The sequence below is a fragment of the Budorcas taxicolor genome, chromosome 8 (assembly GCF_023091745.1).
Source record: "Budorcas taxicolor isolate Tak-1 chromosome 8, Takin1.1, whole genome shotgun sequence".
Lineage (NCBI taxonomy): Eukaryota > Metazoa > Chordata > Mammalia > Artiodactyla > Bovidae > Budorcas > Budorcas taxicolor.
Genome location: NC_068917.1, coordinates 84,515,020 through 84,538,116, shown reverse-complemented (window position 1 = coordinate 84,538,116; position 23,097 = coordinate 84,515,020). Strand labels below are relative to the sequence as shown.

General features: G+C 39.0%; 1 protein-coding gene across 1 annotated transcript in view; it reads left to right on the top strand.

Annotated features, from left to right (window-relative positions):
• Nucleotides 1-23,097, top strand: part of FANCC (FA complementation group C) — a 320,357-nt gene that overhangs the window by 87,679 nt on the left and 209,581 nt on the right. The window contains exon 2 of the mRNA XM_052644871.1: nucleotides 22,668-22,910. Coding sequence (XP_052500831.1) covers nucleotides 22,746-22,910 — 165 coding nt within the window. The 5' untranslated portion in view covers nucleotides 22,668-22,745. The remainder of the gene's footprint in view (nucleotides 1-22,667; nucleotides 22,911-23,097) is intronic.

The following is a 23,097-nucleotide window of genomic DNA, read 5'->3' as shown; positions in this document are numbered from 1 at the left end:
GACTGGAGGCTAGATATTTGTCTCTTTTCCTTCTTCTATAAACACTGTGTTTTCTAGCCTTCTGTCCATAATTCTCTGTGTAGTGCTTATTTCATGGGAGAAGTGACTTCAGTTGATTCATACTCAGGGGAAATGGGGGAAAAAACCCCAAAACAGTGCTTTTTATCAGGTTGCCACTGAGTAGGTTATGGTCTATATTTGGCAAATGTAGACTTACGTCTCATACTTGGAGATTGTGCAGACCAAATGAAAGTAATTTCAGAACGTTTTAGCCACCTTGACAGGTATATAATACGCAGCCATTTTTGATACTATGAGATTTATAGCGAACTTCATTTTAAATGTTGACAGTATGGGAACTGCATGTCTTTCTGTCAGCCCCAAAGCCAGCATTTTATCTGAGTCTCTCCTCTACAGCAGCCTTAGTGGGTTTGTTTGTTTACTTATTTATTCACACATTTGTTCAGCAAATATTTATTGAACTTCTACTGGGTGCCAGCTACATACATAGCCTTGGTTTTCAGAATGTGTTCAGCAAACTAGGTTCTGAGGAGATGTGCCAGGGAGGACACATTTGACTGTAAGAAAACCCAATAAAAGGTGGCTTAAACCAAAAGGAAAATTCCAAGGTTGGCCACTTCATTCCTTTAGCTGTGCTAGTGAGGGAACCCAGGTCCATCTTTCTGCTTTGCTGTTTGCAGCATATTAGGTTAATTACTCCTTGAATCCCTAGGTAACTACTGCAGTTGTGTCCCATGAAGATTGCAGTGTATAATATGGGGAACAAGTGAATTTATCTACTAATATTCTCCAGTGGAAGCTCAGTTCTTATTGTCCAGAGTTGTACAACATTGCCCAATTCCTATAGTTAGTTGGAAGGCAAATGGAAATACCATGACTGGAATGCACCAGCCATTCTTAAAATGTGATGTTGGGTATCTCTGAGAACTTTCAGAAGACTGATGAGGGCAAAACTATTTTCATAGTAGTGCTAAAACATCATTTGTGTTTCTTACTCTAATTTTCTCACTAGACTACAGTAGAGTTAATAGTTAATAGTTGTTGATTTATGGTGATGTCATTGCTCTAGAATATATTCCAGCTAGTGGAGTATATTCTTGGGTTTTAAATTTTTCTTAGTTTTATTTTCTAATGTGGTAAATATTGATATATATAACTCACATAAATAGAAGTTGTCAGTAATGCCCTCAGTGATGAGTATGACTATAAAGGGGAGTCTGAGAACAAAATGTTGAGATCCACTGGTCTCATAGATCAAGATTCACCCCTGGCAAGAAAATAATAGCAAATGAAACAACTGACAAAGGATTAATTTCCTAAATATACAAGCAGCTCATATAAGTAAATACTGGAAAAACAACCCAATCAAAAAGTGAGAAAAAGACCTAAACAGACATTTCTCCAAAGAAGACATACAGATGGCTAATAGACACATGAAAATATGCTCACACAATGCTCATTATTATTGAAATACAAATCAAAACTACAATGAGATATCACCTCACACCAGTCAGAATAGCCATCATCAAAATGTCTACAAACAGATGCTGGGGAGGGTGTAGAGAAAAGGGAACCCTCTTGCACTGTTGGTGGGAATGTAAATTGATACAGCTACTGTGGAAGACAGCGTATGCTGTGCTTAGTTGCTCAGTCATGTCTGACTTTGTGACGCCATGGACGGTAGCCCACCAGGCTCTTCTCCAGGGATTCTCCAGGCAAGAATAGTGGAGTGGGTTGCCATGCCCTCCTCCACGGGATTGTCCCAACTCAGGGATCAAACCCAGGTCTACTGTATTGTAGGCATATCCTTTACCTGTCTGGATCACGAGAGAAGCCCAAGAATATTAGAATGGGTAGCCTGTCCCTTCTCGTGGGAACTTCCTGACCTAGGAATTGAACTGGGGTCACCTGCATTGCAGGTGGCTTCTTTGCCAGCTGAGCTACCAGGGAAGCCCAGAAGACAGTATGGAGACTCCTTAAAAAATTAGGAATAAAACCACCATATGACCCAGCAATCCTGCTACTCGGCATATACCCTGAGGAAATCAAAATTGAAGAAGACACATGTATCCCACTGTTCATCACAGCTCTAGTTGCAATAACTAAGACATGGAAGCAACCTAGATGTCCATTGACTGATGAATGGATTAAGAAGCTATGGTACATATATACAGTGGAATATTACTCAATCATATAAAGGAATGCATTTGAGTCAGTTCTAATGAGGTGGATGAACCTAGAGCCTATAATACAGAGTCAAGCATGTCCAAAAAAGAAAAACAAATATCATATACTGTCTGAGAAAGATGGTACTGATGAAATTATTTTCAGGGCAGCAGTGGAGACACAGAACAGACCTATGGATATGGGGGAGGAGGGTTGGGGAGGAAGGAGAGGGTGGGATGTGTAGAGAGAGTAACATGGAAACTTACATTACCATATGTAAAATAGATAGCTAATGAGAATTTGCTGTATGACTCAGGGAACTCAAACTGGGGCTCGGTAACAACCTGGAGGAAGTGGGATGGGGTGGGAGGTGGGAGGGAGGTTCAAGTGGGAGGGGACCTATGTATATCTGTGGCTCATTCATGTTGATGTTTGGCAGAAACCAACACAGTTCTGTAAAGCAATTATCCGTCAATTAAAAAAAAAAAGATTCACCCCTGGTATTTGGGAAGATCCCAGCCTTCCCCAAGACTCAATAGCTATGAGATTTCTGGACAAAACTGATTCTCTTAGCAAAGAAGCAGTAGAGGGGTTAGGGCTATTGGATGGGCAACCAGCAGTGTTTATGGAATTATTCTGAGGGAGGGGGCTTTGGTGAAAGGGCATGACTGGAATGCAGGATGTGCTCCAGGTCCTACCTCAGCTTTGACTGGAGTCACTGCTGGTCTATTCTTTTATTTTTTTTTAATTGTGCTAAAATATACAAACCATAAAATTTATCATTTTAGCCATTTTTTAAAAGTGTACAATTCGGCAGCCCTGAATTACATTCACATTGTTGGGCAGCCATCACCACCATTCATCTCTAGAATATTTTCACCTTCCCATCTGAAACTGTTTACCCATTAAACAGTAAATCCCTGCCTTCTCCATTTCTCTCAGCCCCTGACAACCACCATTCTGTTTTCTGTCTCTAAGAGTTTGACTACTGTGTAAGTATCTCCTATTAGTGGAATCATATAGTATTTGTCCTTTTGTGTCTGGTTTATTCCCCTTAACATAATGTTAACATGATGTGGATTCAGGGTTCATCCATATATGCATCAGAAACTCCTTCCTTTTTATGATTGAATGATATTTCACTGTATATATTTATATATTTAGTTGACCCATCCATCTTTTGGTGAATATTTGGGTGGTTTATACCTTTTGGCTATTGCGTATGCTGCTATGAGTATGAGGAAAAAATTATCTGTTTGAGTCTTTACTTTCTATTATTTTGGGTATGTATATAGAAGTGGATCAGATGGTAATTCAGTGTTTAATTTTTTAAAAGGAACCACCGTACCATTTTTACACAGCAATACTATTTTGCATTTCCACTAGCAGTTGAAGTTCCAGTTTCTCCACATTCTCACCAGCACTTGCTTTTTTTTTTTTTTTTATGATAGCCAGCCTAAGGGGTATAAAGTAATATCTCATGGTAGTTTTGATTTGCCTTTACCTAATGATTAGTGTTGAGCTTTAAAAAAGGTTTTTTTAAATTTTATTCAAGTATAGTTGATTTACAGGGTTGTGCTAATTTCTGCTATACAGCAACATGATTCAGTTATACATGCACACACACGTACACATACATGTGCACTTATTCTTTTTCATATTCTATTCCATTATGGTTTATCACCGTATACTGAATATAGTTACCTGCCCTATATGGTAGGACCTTGTTGTTTATACATTCTGTATGTAACAGTTTGTATCTGCTAATCATTAACTCCCAATACACCCCTCCTCCACCTCCTTTCCACCTAAGCTCTGGAATGTCTCTGGATGGAATTGCCATATGAGATGTGAAAGTGTCATTCAGTAGAAATGCTAATTGAGGGCCAGAATATCACAGGTTAGATTATAGATTGTGTATTTTTTCACCTTGAAGCTTAGTAACTTAGGAGAGGAAATAATGTCACATAATGTTAAACAAGAGGCTGAAGTTGCTCACGTCACTAGTGGTCACTGGTCCTAGCATTGTGGTAGACAGCATACTGTGCATCTCTGCCTGTGGCTCTTTGACGTTGGGGCTGCATAAATACTCGGGTGTTAATACACAACTTTAGGAGCCTGCTTTGCTTTCTGAAAGATAATTTGAGAACCACTGTTTTAGGGCAGTCCCTTGCCAGGTTCTTAACACTTCTTGATTACTAAATTAAGGGAAATGTTTTTATTTGTAATGAATTAGGGCACTTTGCTCCAGTCTATCTCCCATTTGTTTCTTCATTTTTTGTTCCCTTTCTTCCAACAGTGCTTAAGTGTTTTGATGCTTCTATTTCCTTTTTCCAATCTAATGAATTATGCTTGGTGAATTCTTCATATCTTGTGTAAATATTTCTATGAAATTTTTGGTTATATCCTTTTTTCCAAAGAAAGATAGCACTAAGTCGTGTCCAACTCTTGCAATCCTATGAACTATGTAGGCTGCTAGTTTCCTATGTCCATGGGATTCACCAGGCAAGAATACTGAAGTGGATTGCCATTTCCTTCTCCAGGGGAACTTCCCGACCCAGGAATTAAACCCAGGTCTCCCGCATTGCAGGCAGATGCTTTACTGACATGGGAAGCTTTTCTAAAGGAGCCAACCCAAATGGGGAACTTTTAGCTCTAGAGTATTACCTCTCTCACCTGCTATACTTTGAGTCTGAGCCCTGTCAATTTGGCAGCCTTCAGTGTGAACCTTTATAGACAGTGGTTGGGCTACAGAGTATCTTTGTGCCATGGTGATTTGAGTTCATAAAAAAGTGCTTTAGCAAGCAACAAAGTAAATTTAGACCAGTTTATAAATGAGAGGGAAAGGACAAATGCCCTTGATCCAAACCTGAGACATTTGGACTGTCTGTTTTTTCAGTATCTCAGATGTTTGAAGGACCCCAAGGTTGGTTTCCCTTGCCACTTTGTTCCTTCCCCTCCCACCTCCTGCTTTCCGCTGATGAGCAGGAAACAGGGACATGAATAAGCACATGGGAGTCTTTCACAGGTTAGTCACTTCTGTTCAGCTGTCCAGGTCTCTCTGCTCATAGGACTGTTACTTTAGTTCAATCTACATGAGAATTTCTGAAGCTGATTTTATTTTCTTTGGGAAACATAAACTGAGACTAACAGTTACTGTTAATTTTAGTCTCTGTATTTGGAGAAGGTGAAAACATGATTTGATTCTGTATATTTAAGAAATGAAAAGGGAGATTTCCTTCTAACTTTCTATGCCCTTTGCTTTTGCTATATTAGTATGTATTGGGGGGTTTGTGTGTATGGAAAATGCTTGATAAAATCCTGAGTTTTGAGGAAATGTCACTGAACATCTACCTTTCTTTTATGCTCTTAAATAAAATATGCTAAACAATATTTCATTAGTTGTTTGTATGAAATTAATATAGGCAGAGATATCCATGTGAGGGTATATATACTCAGCAGGATTGTAAGAAGCCAGGGATTTATATTGGGGGCAATATCAAGGATTTGATATCAATCAAAAGTGTAGTTTTCAGTTCTCTAATTAGTGTGTATATTCGGTTCAGTTCAGTTGCTCAGTCTTGTCCGACTCTGCCATCCCATGGACTGCAGCACCCCAGGCTTCCCTGTCCATCAGCAACTCATGGAGCTTGCTCAAACTCACGTTCATTGAGTTGGTGTTACCATCCAACCATCTGATCCTTTGTCATCCCCTTCTCCTCCCGCCTTCAGTCACTCCCAGCATCAGGCTCTTTTCCAATGAGTCAGTTATTTGCATCAGGTGGCCCAAGTATTGTACGAGTTTCAACATCAGCATCAGTCCTTCCAGTGAATATTCAGGACTGATATCCTTTAAGATGGACTGGTTGGATCTCCTTGCAGTCCAAGGGACTCTCAAGAGTTCTCCAACACCACAGCATCAATTCAAAAGCATCAATTCTTTGGTGCTCAGCTTTCTTTATAGTCCAACTCTCACACCCATACATGACTATTGGAAAAACCATAGCTTTGACTAGATGGACCTTTGTTGGCAAAGTAACGTCTCTGCTTTTTAATATGCCATGTAGATTGATCATAGATTTTCTTCCAAGGAGCAAGTGTCTTTTAATTTCATGGCTGCAGTCACCATCCGCAGTGATTTTGGAGCCCCCAAAATAAAGAAAGGAGCAGCGACCCAACAAGAGACTGACCCAGACTTGCCCATGAGTGTCCAGGAGTCTCCGGCAGAGGCATGGGTTGGTGGTGGTTTGCTGCAGTGTTGGGGGCACTGAGTGCATCAGTGTGTGAAGCCTTTTGAAGGAGGTCGCCATTGTCTTCATTACCTCCACCATAGTTTGGCCTCAGATCAAACAACAGGGAGGGAACACACTCCCGCCCATCAACTAAAATTGGATTAAAGATTTACTGAGAATACAAGAATCTCTTAGAAGAAATGGAGTAGCCATCAAAGTCAACAAGAGTCTGAAATGCAGTACTTGGATGCAGTCTTGAAAATGACAGAGTGATCTCTGTTTGTTTCCAAGGCAAACCATTCAGTATCACAGTATTCCAAGTCTATGCCCCAACTGGTAATGCTGAAGATGCTGAATGGTTCTCTGAAGACCTACAAAACCTTCTAGAACTAACAACCAAAAAAGATGTCCTTTTCATTATAGGGGACTGGAATATAAAAGTAGGAAATCAAGAGATACCTGAAGTAACAGGCAAATTTGTCCTTGGAGTACAAAACGAAGCAGATCAAAAGCTAATAGAGTTTTGCCAAAAGAACACACTGGTCATAGCACACACCCTCTTCCAATAACACTAGAAGACTCTGCACATGGAGGTCACCAGATGGTCAATACTGAAATCAGATTGATTATGTTCTTTGCAGCCAAAGATGGAGAAGCTCTATACAGTCAGCAAAAACCAGACCAGGAGCTGACTGTGGCTCAGATCATGAACTCCTTAGTGCAAAATTCAGACTTAAATTGAAGAAAGTAAGGAACACCACTAGACCATTCAGGTATGACCTAAATCAAATCCCTTTCAGCTATACAGTGGAAGCGACAAATAGATTCAAGGGATTAGATCTGATAGGGTGCCTGAAAAACTGTGGACGTAGGTTTGTGACATTGTACTGGAGGCAGTGATCAAGACCATCCCCCTCAAAAAGAAATGCAAAAAGGCAAAATGATTGTCTGAGGAGGCCTTACAAATAGCTGAGAAAAGAAGAGAAGGTAAAGGCAAAGGAGAAAAGGAAAGATATACCCATTTGAATGCAGAGTTCCAGAAAATAGCAAGGAGAGATAAGAAAGCCTTCTTCAGTGATCAGTGCAAAGAAATAGAGGAAAACAATAGAAAGGGAAAGACTAGAGATAGATTTCTTTAAGAAAATCAGAGATACCAATGGAACTTTTCATAAAAAGATGGGCAGAATAAAAGGCAGAAATGGTATGGACCTAACCGAATCAGAAGATATTAAGAGGTGGCAAGAATACACAGAAGAACTATACAAAAAAGATGACCCAGATAATCACCATGGTGTGATCACTCATCTTGGAATGGAAAATCAAGTGGGCCTTAGGAAACATCACTACAAAGATAGTGGAGGTGATGGAATTCCAGTTGAGCTGTTTCAAATCCTAAAAGATGATGCTATTAAAGTGCTACACTCAGTATGTCAGCAAATTTGGAAAATTCAGCAGTGGCCACAGGACTGGAAAAGGTCAGTTTTCATTCCAATCCCAAAGAAAGACAATGCCAAAGAACATTCAAACTACCACACAATTGCACTCATCTTACACACTAGTATAGTAACGCTCAAAATTCTCCAAGCCAGGCTTCAACAGTACATGAACAGTACTTCCAGATATTCAAGCTGAATTTAGAAAAGGCAGAGGAACCAGAGATCAAATTGCCAGCATCCACTGGATCATAGAAAAAGCAAGAGAATACCAGAAAAACATCTACTTCTGCTTTATTGACTATGCCAAAGCCTTTGACTGTGTGGATCACAACAATCTGGAAAATTCTACAAGAGATGGGACTACCAGACCACTTGACCTGCCTCCTGAGAAATCTGTATGTAAGTCAAGAAACAACAGAACTGAACATGGAACATCAGAATGGTTCCAAATCGGGAAAGGACTACATCAAGGCTCTATATTGTCACCCTGCTTATTTACTTTATATGCAGAGTACATCATGAGAAACGTTGGGCTAGATGAAGCACAAGCTGGAATCAAGATTGCCAGGAGAAATATCAGTAACCTCAGATATGCAGATGATACCACCCTTATGGCAGAAAGTGAAGAAGAACTAAAGAACCTCTTGATGAAAGTGAAAGTGGAGAGTGAAAAAATTGGCTTAAAACTCAACATTCAGAAAACTAAGATCATGGCATCCTGTTCCATCACTTCATGGCAAATAGATGGAGAAACAATGAAATCAGTCAGAGACTTTATTTTTGGGGGCTCCAAAATCACTGCAGATGGTGACTGCAGCTATGAAATTAACAAGACGCTTGTTCCTTGGAAGAAAATCTGTGACCAACCTACATAGCGTGTTAAAAAGCAGAGACATTTCTTTTTTTATCAAAGGTCTGTCTAGTCAAAGCTATGGTTTTCCCAATAGTCATGTATGGGTGTGAGTTAGACTATAAAGAAAGCTGAGCGGCGAAGAATTGATGCTTTTGAACTGTGGTGTTGGAGAAGACTCTTGAGAGTCCCTTGGACTGCAAGGATATCAAGCCAGTCAATCCTAAAGAAAATCAATCCTGAATATTTGTTTTAAAGGACTGATGTTGAAGCTGACACTCTAATACTTTGACCACCTGATGCGAAGAACTGACTCATTTGAAAAGACCCTGATACTGGCAACGATTGAAGGCCAGAGTAGGGGACAACAGAGGATGAGATGGTTGGATGGCATCACTGACTCAGTGACCCGAGTTTGAGCAAGCTCCCTGAGTTGGTGATGGACAGGGAAGCCTGGTGTGCTGCAAGTCCATGGGGTCTCAAAGAGTCCGACATGAATGAGTGACTGAACTGAACTGAGAATGGCCTCGCCCATCAGAACAAGACCCAGTTTCCCCCTCTTCCATCAGAAAGCTTCCATAAGTCTCCTATTCTTATTCATCAGAAGGCAGACAGAATGAAAACCACAGTCACAGAAAATTAACCAAACTGATCACATGGACCACAGCCTTGTCTAACTCAGTGAAACTATGAGCCATGCCGTGTAGGGCAACCCAAGAGGAACGGGTCATGGTGGAGAGTTCTGACAAAACATGGTCCACTGGAGAAGGGAAAGGCAAACCACTTCAATGTTTTTGCCTTGAGAACCCCATGAACAGTGTGTAGATTAACTGGGATTAAAAAAAAAAAAGTGCATTTGTGAAAAAATTTGAAATGTCCATGAATCTGAAGAACCATCCCTATTTTACAAGGCATTTCTTTCTTTTTGAGATGCATTAACCCTGCATAATATATGAACACAGATCACCTCATGCTCTCCCCAGTTATCCTCCTCTGTGTGGTAGATTAGATGTCTTTTCCTTCTTGTGGCAGTAACCCTTACAGGGGAAAGCAGTAGCCATATAATGTAGCTAAGGGACTGGAGATGGCGGGAGAAGCCTTGGATTTTCTCTTCTTCAGAGCCAAGACTGGGAAGACGGAGACATTATATGAGGACAGGAATGAGGAAGACAAAGCAAGCACTGGAAATATATCCCTGGCCAATTCTGGTGGTTTTTAAGTTTTCTAGAGAACTTAGCTGAAAATAGAAAATGCAGACTATTCAACAATTTAAAACCTTTTATTGTGCTCATTAGGTTAAGTTATGTCTTGATGGCTGCATTCCATGAGGTCGCTAAGAGTCGAATACAACTGAGCGACTTCACTTTCACTTCACTTTCATGCATTGGAGAAGGAAATGGCAACCCACTGCAGTATTCTTGCCTGGAGAATCCCAGGGGCAGGGGAGCCTGGTGGGCTGCCGTCTGTGGGGCCGCACAGAGTCGGACACGACTGAAGTGACTTAGCAGCAGCAGCAGCAGCAGCATTTATGAGTTGTACATTTTCTTTTTTTCCTTACCTTTGGGGCTATGTCTGTACGGTAAATATGTAGCTGGAAGTTAAAAAAAATTTTTTCCTGTTATTGTGGAAGGTAATACATACAGAAAAGTGCATAAGCATAATTTATACTTTAATAAATTAGTAAAACATTAATACCTATGTTACTTTCGTCTAAGTCAATAGGTAGACTATTGCCAGCATCCCAGAAACCATTCACATGTATCCTCCCAAAAGGACTGCTTTCTTTCCTCTAAAGGTAGCAGATTTCTTGGCTTTTTTAGGGTAATCACTGCAGTTTAGTTTTACCTGTTTTTGAACATTATATAAATGAATCATATCTTATGGATAGCTTATTTTTCTCAACCTTATGATTGTCAGATCATCTCTGTCCTATAGTGTGTGTGTGTGTGTGTGTGTGTGAAGTCGCTCAGTCGTGTCTGACCCCGTGGACTGTAGCTCGCCAGGCTCCTCTGTCCATGGGATTCTCCAGGCAAGAATACTGGAGTGGGTTGCCATTTCCTTCTCCAGGGGATCTTCCCAACCCAGGGATCGAACCCAGGTCTCCTGCGTTGCAGGCAGATAGTAGTAGTTTCTATATTTTCATTGCTCCATGGTATTCTCTTGTATGAATATTTTGTTTATTCTACTCTTGATCGGCATATGGGTTGTTTACTTCCTGAGCATTCTGGTAGTGTACATAAACGCTTAAGTTCATAGGGTGCTTTGAGGGAAGATGTGTACTTTGTAGATTGTTGTCTGATTATTCCGTAGTTATACTCTGAGGTTTGTGGAAGTTTCCTGCTATGAGTCTCTGAAATTGCATTGGTCAAAAATGGAAAAAATAAAGGTTAGACTGTGTGGTTGAGGTATTGCTGGGGACGCTGAGCTTGAGGATAGTCTCTCTAGAGTTTTCTTTGAAAGAACATTTAGAAATGTTTTTCATTGATGCTGATTAAACTCATACAGGTAACAGGCAAATCTATGCTATTCATTCTGATTTGGTAACTAAATGAACCAAAGTACCATTTGAAAGGAGAAAAGGAAAGAAAGAGAAGCAGGAGAAAGTAGAGGGGGGAGAAGAGAAGGAGGAAGATAAAGGGAAAAAGAAAAAGAGGTACCAGAGGTCCGAGAGGGTACCGTCATGATCACAGTCGACATTAGAGCCTGAATCCCTCTTGTGAGTATCAGAAGTAGAAGACAAACTCTTATGGTTTAGGGGTCAATCTAGACAAATTAATTCAAATGATACTATAGAGTAAAGACTAGTTAATGAATCTTTCTTAAAAAAAAATTCCTGCTGTGACTGCAGTTGATTATTTTTCCTTGTACTTATGTTAATTTCTGTGTTATGTTTCAAACTTTATATTTTGTTTTACATTTCCATGTTATTAGGTGCATGCAGATTTAGAACTCTCACATATTCCTGGTTAATTAAGCATTTTGTCATTATGAAGTGATCCTTTTTACCTCTAGTAAGCTTTTTGCCCCCAAAGTGTGTTTAAATAGAAACTTTGATTATTTTGGTTATGTTAGCTTGGTATTTTCCCCTATTCTTCTTTTAACCTCTCTATAATCCCAGGATCCTTATGTGTTAGATATGTCTTTTATAACAGCATATAGCTTTTAAAAAATTTTCAAATCAATAATCTTTGGCTTTTGCTTGTAGAATTAAATCCCTTTGTGTATTATGTAATTACTGATATATTTGAGTTTAAAGTCAACCATTCTTATTGTGTGTTTTTTAATTTATTTTGCCTATTTTGTATTCCTTTTCTGTCCAGTCTTGCCCTCTTAGGAATTAAGTGTTTTTTACTATAAATTTTTCTCCTCTGATAACTTGGAAATTATATACTACCTTTTATTCTTTCATTAGTGGCTAGCATAGAAATTATGATATGCAGTTTTGAATTATTAAAGTCAAATGTTAACACTTTTTTCCTCATTTTCCTGGATAATGCAAGGAATTTAGAACTGTATAAGTCTGTCCTTCTCCTAGAGTACATGCTATTGTTTTGTATATTTTAAATTTTAAATTTAAATTATATTTAAATTAATATATATATATAAAACTCTAATGATACTATTCTTATTTTATACTATAAGTACTAATTTAAAATTTTCCATGATATACCATTTTTTATGGTTTCCATTTCTTCTAACATCTCTAGACTTCCACCTGGGGTCATTTCCATCTGCCTGAAGAGCATCGTTTGGAGCAGATTTACTGGTGAGAAATTCTTTCAATGTGTCTGAAAGTCTTTCTTTTACCTTTTTATTCCTGAAGAATATTTTCCCTGGATGTAGTATTCTCAGTTGGTCCTTTCTTCCTTTCGTTGCATTGAGTATATGTTTTCTAGCTTTTTCTTACTGTATTTCTATGTATCTTATCCATTCTTCTGTAATTTCCCATTGTTTTTACTTTCCATGTTGAATTCTGGATAGTTTCTTCTAATATATCTTCCAAGTCCATCAAATCCCTTTGCAGCTGGGTCAAATTAACTGTCAGACCCATTTGTTGAATTCTTCATTTCCGGTTTTTTTTTTTTTTTAGTTCTAGAATTCCTACTGTATTGTTTTTTCATCTACAGAGTCATTTTTTATAATTTTTAGTTTCTTGATGAAATTTTTACTTTTATCTTCACAAGGGACCCTCTTAGTTACTTTATATTTTTTTAAATTTATTTGTTACTGGATAATTGTTTTACAGAATTTTGTTGCTTTCTGTCAAACCTCAACATGAATCAGCCATAGATATACATATATCCCTTTCCTTTGGAACCTCCCTCCCATCTCCCTCCCCATCCCATCCCTCTAGGTTGATACAGAGCCCCTGTCTGAGTTTCCTGAGATATACAGCAAATTCCCATTGGCTATCTATTTCACATATGGTAATGTAAGTTTCCATGTTACTTTCTCCATACATCTCACCCTCTCCTCCACTCTCCCCATGTCCATAAGTCTATTCTCTGAGTCTGTTTCTCCATTTTTGTCTAGTTTTTGAACTATCTTGAGTCCCTCTCTGTTTCATTTTGTGTTTGTGTGTGTTCATTGTTTTGGGGCTTTTGTTTATGTTTTTTGCCTTCCTGTGTGTTTGTCTTTAATTATGCAATTTTTGTTGGATTTGAGAAATTAACTTTAGAAATAATTAGAAAACTATGATGATATTACTTTTTTTCAGAGAGGGAGTTGTTTACATCTTCCAGGTGCCTAGCAGCACTAGTAACCTGGGACCACTTTAATTAAGTTTTGGTTTCATAGCTAGGCTATAGCCTATATGTTGACGAGTTCACTTCTGGGCTACCCATGGTCTCAGGGTGCATCTCTGTGGGTGCAGTCCTCAGTGTGAGGTGGTTTACCAGGCCCTCACTTTGACAGGCCTGGCCTGCTACTTTTACTCTCTAGTAAAGTTGTCAAAAGAACTGCTTTGCCATTTAACCACCTCTGCCAGATCGGAAAAGTCTCCTTTGGCCTGTGCAACCTTATGTGCCAAGATCTTTCTCTGAAACTTCCACACTCTCTTGCTGTTACTTTGATGATTTTTGAATTATGTTTTTATGTTTCACATAGCCTTATAGAATAACTTTCAGCAGGAAGGTTGGTTTTAACTCTGTAGTCTGAAATAGAACTGAAATTTGGTACAATTTTAACTAAGTATGTTTACATTACTTTTGTCTGCCTCACCTATCTTGGTTAATCAAGAGAACGCGTTATAGATTTTTGCCTCCAGCCAGCCTTATAAAACATATTTGGAAGATATTGGAGAACTGTGAATGTACTCACAACTCAAGGGTTTAAGATCTTGGGGTGAAGGCAAGTCCTAAGTTCTGAGCAGACATTTTACTGCAGTTTTTCAACCTCAGGGCATTGCCATTCCTTGAGAAGCTAGAACCTAGAAGAGGGCCTCGGCTACTAAAAGTGAGAAAAGTTAACGGTACTTTTGTCAGTTTCACAGGACTGTGGAGACATACATTGGAGTTTCAAGGAAAATTTTGTTAATCTGACTACCTAAAAATATAAAGCTTCTAAACATCAAGAAATATAAATACAGGAGAATGGATAAAACTGGAAAAATCAGTATTTATCATCCTCTGATGGACCTAAAATGTCATCAGTGGATTCTAAAGCCATTAGGGAAAAAGTGGTGGTGAGCTTTATAATGGATGGATTTGGCTGAGAATACCTGAAACCACTCATCAGTTACAACATTAATGATACGTGAGACTACCAAATATTATGTATACCTTCTCAATTCATTCGAAGTACGCAAATCCACTAGTGAAACATTCTTGGGAAGGAACTGACTCTGAATCTAATGAACCCTCTAGATCTAGCTATCAGTTTATAAGCAATAAAGAAGAGAACAAAACTCATCACACAATACCACAGGAATGCTAAATGTACAAGTATGAGAAATTCTCTAGGTCATATGTGTTGTTTTCTCCAGGGGTTAAATGAAAAGGTTGAAACAAATAAAAGTGGGGTACTTGTTACAGGTTAGAGATTTACATTGTTTTGTTACAGCTTAAAGGAAAGATATCAGTATTGACTGCATGCAATCTGTTGATGTTGTTTGGATTGTAATATAAACAATCCAAATATAAAGGGAAGTTTTTAAGAAATCTGAACATAGAGGGGCTGTTTGATATTATTGGTGGCTTTATTGGATACGAAAGAAATGCAATTAAGTTTCTTTTTTTTTTTTAAGTCTTTCAAAGAAAGATAAATAAAGGTATTTTGAGTAAAGTCATATGGTATCTGTGCTTTGCTTTAAAAATGGAAAATCTCAATAATTGTTTGAACTGCTTAAAGGGTACATAGGGTACATTTGGCTGTTTTCTCTACTTTTTTTTTTTTTTTGTATACTAAAACATACTCATTGAACAGTTACCAAAAAATAGAGAAGCATAAACATCATAAACAGAATTTCACTTGTGCCCCATAATTTGTGTTTTAAGTGAGATCATTATAAATTACTCTCCTTACTGGGTGAAAGTATATGGTTTATGTCAGATAAAAAGTACATAAACTTGTTTTATCTGTATGGTATATTTCCTAGTTGTTAGTTGTATCTGCTAGAACCATGTAACTCTTCCAGTTCTGAGGCGGCAAACCTCAGTCTCATTAAAACTACGCAGGAGGGAAGGGAAGTTCTTCAGAGCAAGAGTGAGGCGCCTGTGCAGTTGTCCCTCTGTATCTGCGAGGCGTTTATTCCAGGACCTTCACAGATGCCAAAATCCACAAATGCTCAGTTCCCTGGTATAAAGAGGCATAATACTTGCATATAACCTATACACATTCTTCCATATACTTTAAATCATTTCTAGATTACTTGCAATACAATGTAAATGCTATACAAATAGTTGTAAATATAAGATAAAAGTTATGTATATAGTAGTGGGTGCATGGTAAATTCAAGTTTTGTTTTTTGGAAACTTCTGGAATTAAAATTTTTTTCTATCCATATAGATGCAGAACCTGCAGATAAGGAGGGCTGACTATACATTAAAAGAACAAGATAGGGTGTTCGGGGGGCAAAAACAACAGATATATACACTGTCTCATGTTGGTTACTCAGGACATTCAAACCTATTGCTTTCCATACACAGAATTTTTAAAACACTTTCCACTAACATAATTTAGCTCTCTCTTCCTTCCAAAAAGGGAGATAATTCAAAGTAATGCCTGGTTAGTGCATTTAACTTCAAGTCCAGGAGTTCTGGATAATGTCAGTTCCTTTTCCCATCGTTGTTATTTTCCGTAAATTATAGATTTTTAGCAAATCTATCCACTAATAATATACTTTCTATATGCAGTAGTAGAAGGGGAAATAAAAGAGAAGGGAATTTTTTAAAGTTATATGACATAGAAAGCAAGATGTATACAGATAGCATCCAGAAACCTCATTCATGCATTTTGACCAAGCAGGCATAATTTGCACATGATGATAGAGTGCTGCTGGGTACACCCAGCTTTGTGGCTTGGAGATCAGTCCAGTCACTAAGGGCTGTTATAAGCTTTTTCCAGAATCCAGATCTTCCACACAGGCTTTCAAGAGCATAGGGTGTCATAGCTGACCAGAGCTGGGTGATGGCTGAGTGGCAGAGCACTTCAGTGTGGACAGATAAGCTGTGCAGTGATTGTTGCTCTGGGCCCTACCCATATTTTCTCTTTTTCTGGCAAATGGATAAGCCAATGAGTGGTCTGAAACCCATGTAGTACATGTTACCTTCAGAATCCCAGAGGTATCAGGCAAGCATTTTGCCTCTTAGCGGGTATAAGGTAGGTACAGCAGTTATCATTCACCTTATTCTTGTTTGTTTATTATTTTGAGTCAGTAACTAGTACACATGACATTAAATTGAAAAGTGCAAAAAAGTGTACAGTAAAATTACAGAAAAGGAGATTTCCTTTCCGGCACTTACCATCCAACTACCTCGGTCTCCACAATGGAGGCAACCTTTGGTACTAGATTCTTGTGTATCTTAGTTTTAAAGGACACATTCTCATCTGACACAGATCATTAGATTATAAGAAACTTCTGAAGTGGCAGACCCTGTATGTTCATGTAATTTGTGTCCCACCATATGGAATATAGACAAAGCACCTGTATCTTCGTGGTTTCCAGGTTCTGTCAGCCTGGTATCTTCACTGTGGTAGACCAGTGTAATGTGCTGTATCTGGAGTTGATAATCTCTGAGGCATGTAAAAGGCAACTGTTTTCTCATATCCTAAGTTTATCCCCATGGAGAAATGGAGATAACCAGTTTCATAACTGAATTCTAGGTGCCAAGGTTATTAATTTGCCCCAGTCAGGACTCACATCTAAAAGTGCACCTTGAGTTGGAGTAACCACTTGATTATGTTTATGACAACGAAAGATCACTGACTAAGACCCATTGGCCCCTCATCTGGGAAGTGGGGTTCTCTGCAAATCATCAGATGCTTGACTGTTTTGATAGTCCAGTGGTTTCACTTAGCCATTCCTACTAGAATATCTTAATGATTCAGGGCCCTTTTGTGAAGGTGATGCCTCATTGATCTATATTACCTTCTTCCATGGGCTTCTGGATTCCAATTCCATACTAGGAACAGGAATTTCACTGCCATTTTACCTGACTTGGCCTAGGAGCAGTTCTAAATTCTCCTCCTTTCTGCAAAAGTATGTCTGCAGCCCACTATCTGGTATCAGTTTGTAACAGATATTGTATAACATCAGAGATATCAGTTTGTGTTCTTGTGTTAAAAATCACAGAAACCAGAAACCAGAAAACAGTGGTTAATTTAAGCAAAACTATTATTATTGGAAGGCTCCTGGGTAACTGGAAGAATCAAAGAGAAGGCTGAAAACTCATAGTTTGTTAAGGACATGCACAGAGATCTAGATCAAGAGACTCTTCGGATGACTGAATTCCACCCTTATCACAGCCCACTGAAGATTCAGATTCCCAGCAGAGTCTACTTTGTTAAATCTGAATCATCGTCTCACTCTGATGATGATTAAACGATCTGCCAAGACTTGCGGAATGTAAGAGAGATACTTTCCTAAAGGAAGAGTAAGATGTTAAAACTAAAAATGGAGGAGGAATGGTAAACAGACAAAACCAACAGATGTCCTTTCCAGAATGTTCAGATTAGGTCAGCATTTCTCAGCCGGGGCATCACTGGCCTTTGGGGGAAGACCATTCTCCTTTTTGAACTGTTGTTCCAATGCATTGCAGCGTGTTCCGTGTCCTTGACTCTAGGATACGAAATGTCAGGAGCGCCCTTACTGTTACCATCACAGCCAGAGCACCACCCATTTCACAATCACTACCATCACGCTGCTCCCCCCTGCTCTGCCACCCCTCCCCAGATAGGCTGTGAAATAGAGCACCCAGGACCCCTACACTACGTGATCTCTAAAGCTTTTTCCAGTTAAATCAGATGCATTCCCATGGCTAACTGAAGGTTGTTTGTAATCTTGTTAAATGTTTTCTTGTCTCTTCTGTCAAAAAGTTTTTCAGTTTGATGCTCTCAAATATCTAAACTGACTCACATCTCTAGCCATGTGAAACATGTCAGAAATTCATTGGTTTGTTTCTTCAGTTTATTTGTTTGTTTAAGGGATTGACTTTAGAGCTGAACTCCTTAAATTCAAATTCTACAACCCTGGCTTTGCTGTTTACTAACAGTTGCTTCCTTTGGCTTTTACATAATCTTTCTTTGGGCAATTACCTAATCTCTCTGCGCCTTTGTAAAATGAAGATAGTAGTACCCATTTCACAGGGTTGTTGTGAGGATTAAGTTAGCTAGTTTGCAAAAAGTATTTAATGTATTGCAAAAAGCATAGTAATTGTATATTTAAGCTATTATTACTGTAGTTATAAAATGGGATATTAATAATTAAGTTTTAGGTAAATAATATTAAAAATACCTTCAAATTTTATTTTTCAGGGGAGTTACCTTTTGAAAATTGCTCTATCTGGAAAAAGCATTTTGTTATAACATTTAGCTTAGAACTATACTTTGAAAAATATTCCCTCATTCAACACTTGTTATTGGCCCCGCATGAGCTAAATTCAAGGATGTATTTACTAGTAGAGGAGATAGTAAGTGAATGAACAAATAAATGCCTGGAGTAATTAACTGATTTGCCAAGAGCTGTGGAGGAATCAGCAGAAAGACCTGGGAGCAGGGTTTCATATGTTGGTAAATAGATGAAAGGCCTTGACTGGACTCTGGTCAGCTGGGCAGAGGCAACATAGGAGGTGGGCGGGTATGCTGGAGCTCTGTTTATCAAGGTCTTATTAGAGACTCTGGTAAGGAGCTGGGATAATTTATGCAAGGAGTTGAGATTTCTTTCCAAGGAAAGTATAAAGAGATTTTAAGCAGGAGTGGGTCTGATTTGCATTTGGGAAAGTTGTTTTTGTCAATAATATAGAAAATGAATTGGAAAGGAACAGGTGGGACCAGATAGAAGACTCTAGGGAAGAAATAGACAGGAATGGGGTGGGATGGGAGCAGTGGAAATGGAAAGAAATGAATGAGGTCAAATGAAAGCATGAATATTTACTTTAGGAATAGAATGAACAGGTATTGGTGATAGCTTGGATGAAGATGAGTGCAGTTGTGCGGTAGTTTGAGCATTCTTTGGCATTGCCTTTCTTTGGGATTGGAATGAAAATTGACCTTTTCTAGTCCTGTGGCCACTGCTGAGTTTTCCAAATTTGCTGACACATTGAGTGCAGCACTTTCACAGCATCATCTTTTAGGATTTGAAATAGCTCAACTGGAATTCCATCACCTCCACTAGCTTTGTTCGTAGTGATGCTTTCTAAGGCCCACTTGACTTCACATTCCAGGATGTCTGGCTCTAGATGAGTGATCATACCATCGTGATTATCTGGGTTGTGAAGATCTTTTTTGTACAGTTCTCCTGTGTATTCTTGCCACCTCTTCTTAATATCTTCTGCTTCTGTTAGGTCCATACCATTTCTGTCCTTTATCGAGCCCATCTTTGCATGAAATGTTCCCTTGGTATCTCTAATTTTCTTGAAGATATCTCTAGTCTTTCCCATTCTGTTCTTTTCCTCTATTTCTTTGCATTGATCGCTGAGGAAGGCTTTCTTATCTCTCCTTACTATTCGTTGGAACTCTGCATTCAGATACTTATATCTTTCCTTTTCTCCTTTGCTTTTCACTTCTCTTCTTTTCACAGCTATTTGTAAGGCCTCCCCAGACAGCCATTTTGCTTTTTTGCATTTCTTTTCCATGGGGATAGTCTTGATCCCTGTCTCCTGTACAATGTCATGAACCTCAGTCCATAGTTCATCAGGCACTCTATCTGTCAGATCTAGGCCCTTAAATCTACTCATCTCACATGCTAGTAAAGTAATGCTCAAAATTCTCCAAGCCAGGCTTCAGCAATACGTGAACCATGAACTTCCTGATGTTCAAGCTGGTTTTAGAAAAGGCAGAGGAACCAGAGATCAAATTGCCAACATCCACTGGATCATGGAAAAAGCAAGAGAGTTCCAGAAAAACATCTATTTCTGCTTTATTGACTATGCCAAGCCTTTGACTGTGTTGATCACAATTAACTGTGGAAGATTGTGAAGGAGATGGGAATACCAGACCACCTGACTTGCCTCTTGAGAAACCTGTATGCAGGTCAGGAAGCAACAGTTAGAACTGGACATGGAACAACAGACTGGATCCAAGTAGGAAAAGGAGTACGTCAAGGCTGTATATTGTCACCCTGCTGATTTAACTTATATGCCAAGTACATCATGAGAAGTGCTGGGCTGGAAGAAGCACAAGCTGGAATCAGGATTGCCGGGAGAAATATCAATAACCTCAGATATGCAGATGACACCACCCTTATGGCAGAAAGTGAAGGGGAACTAAAATGCCTCTTGATGAAAGTGAAAGAGGAGAGTGAAAAAGTTGGCTTAAAGCTCAACATTCAGAAAACGAAGATCATGACAGCTGGTCCCATCACTTCATGGCAAATAGATGGGGAAACAGTGGAAACAGTGTCAGACTTTATTTCTGGGGGCTCCAAAACCACTGCAGATGGTGACTGCAGCCATGAAATTAAAGGACGCTTACTCCTTGGAAGGAAAGTTATGACCAACCTAGATAGCATGTTCAAAAGCAGAGACATTACTTTGCCAACAAAGGTCCATCTAGTCAAGGCTATGGTTTTTCCAGTGGTCATGTATGGATGTGAGAGTTGGACTGTGAAGAAAGCTGAGTGCCGAAGAATTGATGCTTTTGAACTGTGGTGTTGGGGAAGACTCCTGAGAGTCCCTTGGACTGCAAGGAGATCCAACCAGTCCATTCTAAAGGAGATCAGTCGTGGGTGTTCTTTGGAAGGACTGACGCTAAAGCTGAAACTCCAGTACTTTGGGCACCTCATGTGAACAGTTAACTCTTTGGAAAAGACAGATGCTGGGAGCAGTTGGTGGCAGGAGGAGAAGGGGACGACAGACGATGAGATGGCTGGCTGGCATCACCAACTTGATGCATGTGAGTCTGAGTGAACTCCCGGAGTTGGTGCTGGACAGGGAGGCCTGGCGTGCTGCAATTCATGGGGTCGCAAAGAGTCGGACACGAATGAGCGACTGAACTGAACTGAACTGAACTGGATGAAGATAATAGGAGAGAATGATCAGATGTCTGGATTTTTGACTATTAGGTGCTATTTGATAGTATGCATATATTCTGTATTATTAAACTTAAAAAAAACTTTATGGTAGTTTTCAAAACTAAATTTTTAGTACCATTTTAAAATTTTCATCTTCCTGGCCTAGGTTTTTTTCTTTTGCACTGTAGCCAAATTGTATGACCTTCTTAATTTTTTCTTACTTTCTTGTTTAGCAATGAAAACCTCCTTTGTTGATGTTTTTGGCATTTAATTGGGAGCATTTTATCGTTTAATTATTGCTTTTGAAGATTTATACCACTCACCCCTTGCAGAGTAGTGTTTTGAAATTAGATAGTTGACTATCATGCCTGCCCCAGGAAGGTAGGAGTCTGTAAAAGCCTGCACCTGCTGAAGGCAGCCTTCCATTTTCTCCCCCGTACGCTTCCTAGGGGTGTGGGTGGGAGGAGCTGGGATCCTGGGGAGGCACCTGGAGTTTATTTACCTGACTCTGCCTGAGGTACACGCTCTCTGTGTATGTAACTCTACCATTCTAACATGTTCTTCCGATGTGTATCCAGGTTTATGAGTTTTTATTTTCTGTCACTTAGGACAGACATACCTTCCCAATAATTAGAGTTTATCTTACTTTACCAAAATATGATTTCTTCTTGTGAATGGAGATGAAGCATACACAGCAGTGTTTAAATAAATTAAGCAGATTGTTCAAATCCATGCATGTGGAATGAATTATTTTACTTTTTTCTAAGAATTGAGAAACCAGGAAGAAAATTCATTAGACAGTAATGCCCAGAGACTTTTTTTTACACCTAAATGAGAAGCCAGAAATGCATGTAAAACATAAGAACTTCAAAAACATATCTTAGACACAGATTATTATGAAACTTCCATGAATGTTTTTGATTTCCCATTATGTTAAAATACTCAAATGAACTTCATATTCAGAACATTTAAAAATAGCTCAATCTTAAAAAGAAGATATAAAGTATTGTCAGCTGTGCTTTTTGTACATAATTAGTGGTGTGCCTGTGGAGGTATAATGACTTTTAGTGTAATGATATTACTCATGATAAAAAATAAAAAGTTCAGATGGTAAAAATTGGAGATACAGCTGGATGACACATTTTAAAATAACTCCAAGATGACTTCACAGAAGGCGTGCTATTTTGGTCCCTTGTAATCCTCCTTGTAATCCACTGTCAAAACTCATCAGTGGTTGTGAAGACACTGATAAAAGATTCTCTCTTAAATGTTTTCTTTCCCCCTCTTTCTTACAGATTTGATGTTTGTTCACTATTTTCTTCAGTGTGTAGCCAACCACTGTGAAGGCACAGGACTTTGTCCCTTTTTCTGAGATGGCTGAAAACTTCGCAGGCCTTCCTTCTAATTATCAGTTTTGGATGCAGAAGCTTTCTGTCTGGACCCAGGCCTCCACTTTGGAAACCCAGCGAGACATCTGCCTTCACCTGCCACAGTTCCAGGAGTTCCTGAGGCAGATGTATGAAACCTTGAAAGAGATGGTGAGTAGTGGACCAAAATAAAGTAATAATGTTGTGTTGTGACATCAGGAACTCTTCACCAGATTTCATTAAGCCTGAATGCAGTCAGGGACTTGTGGTGTTGACCTAACGTATTGAAGGATTAGACAGACAAATTACCTGTAAGTAATGGAAGTGGTTTGCTAGTATCTGATTTATTATGACTTCA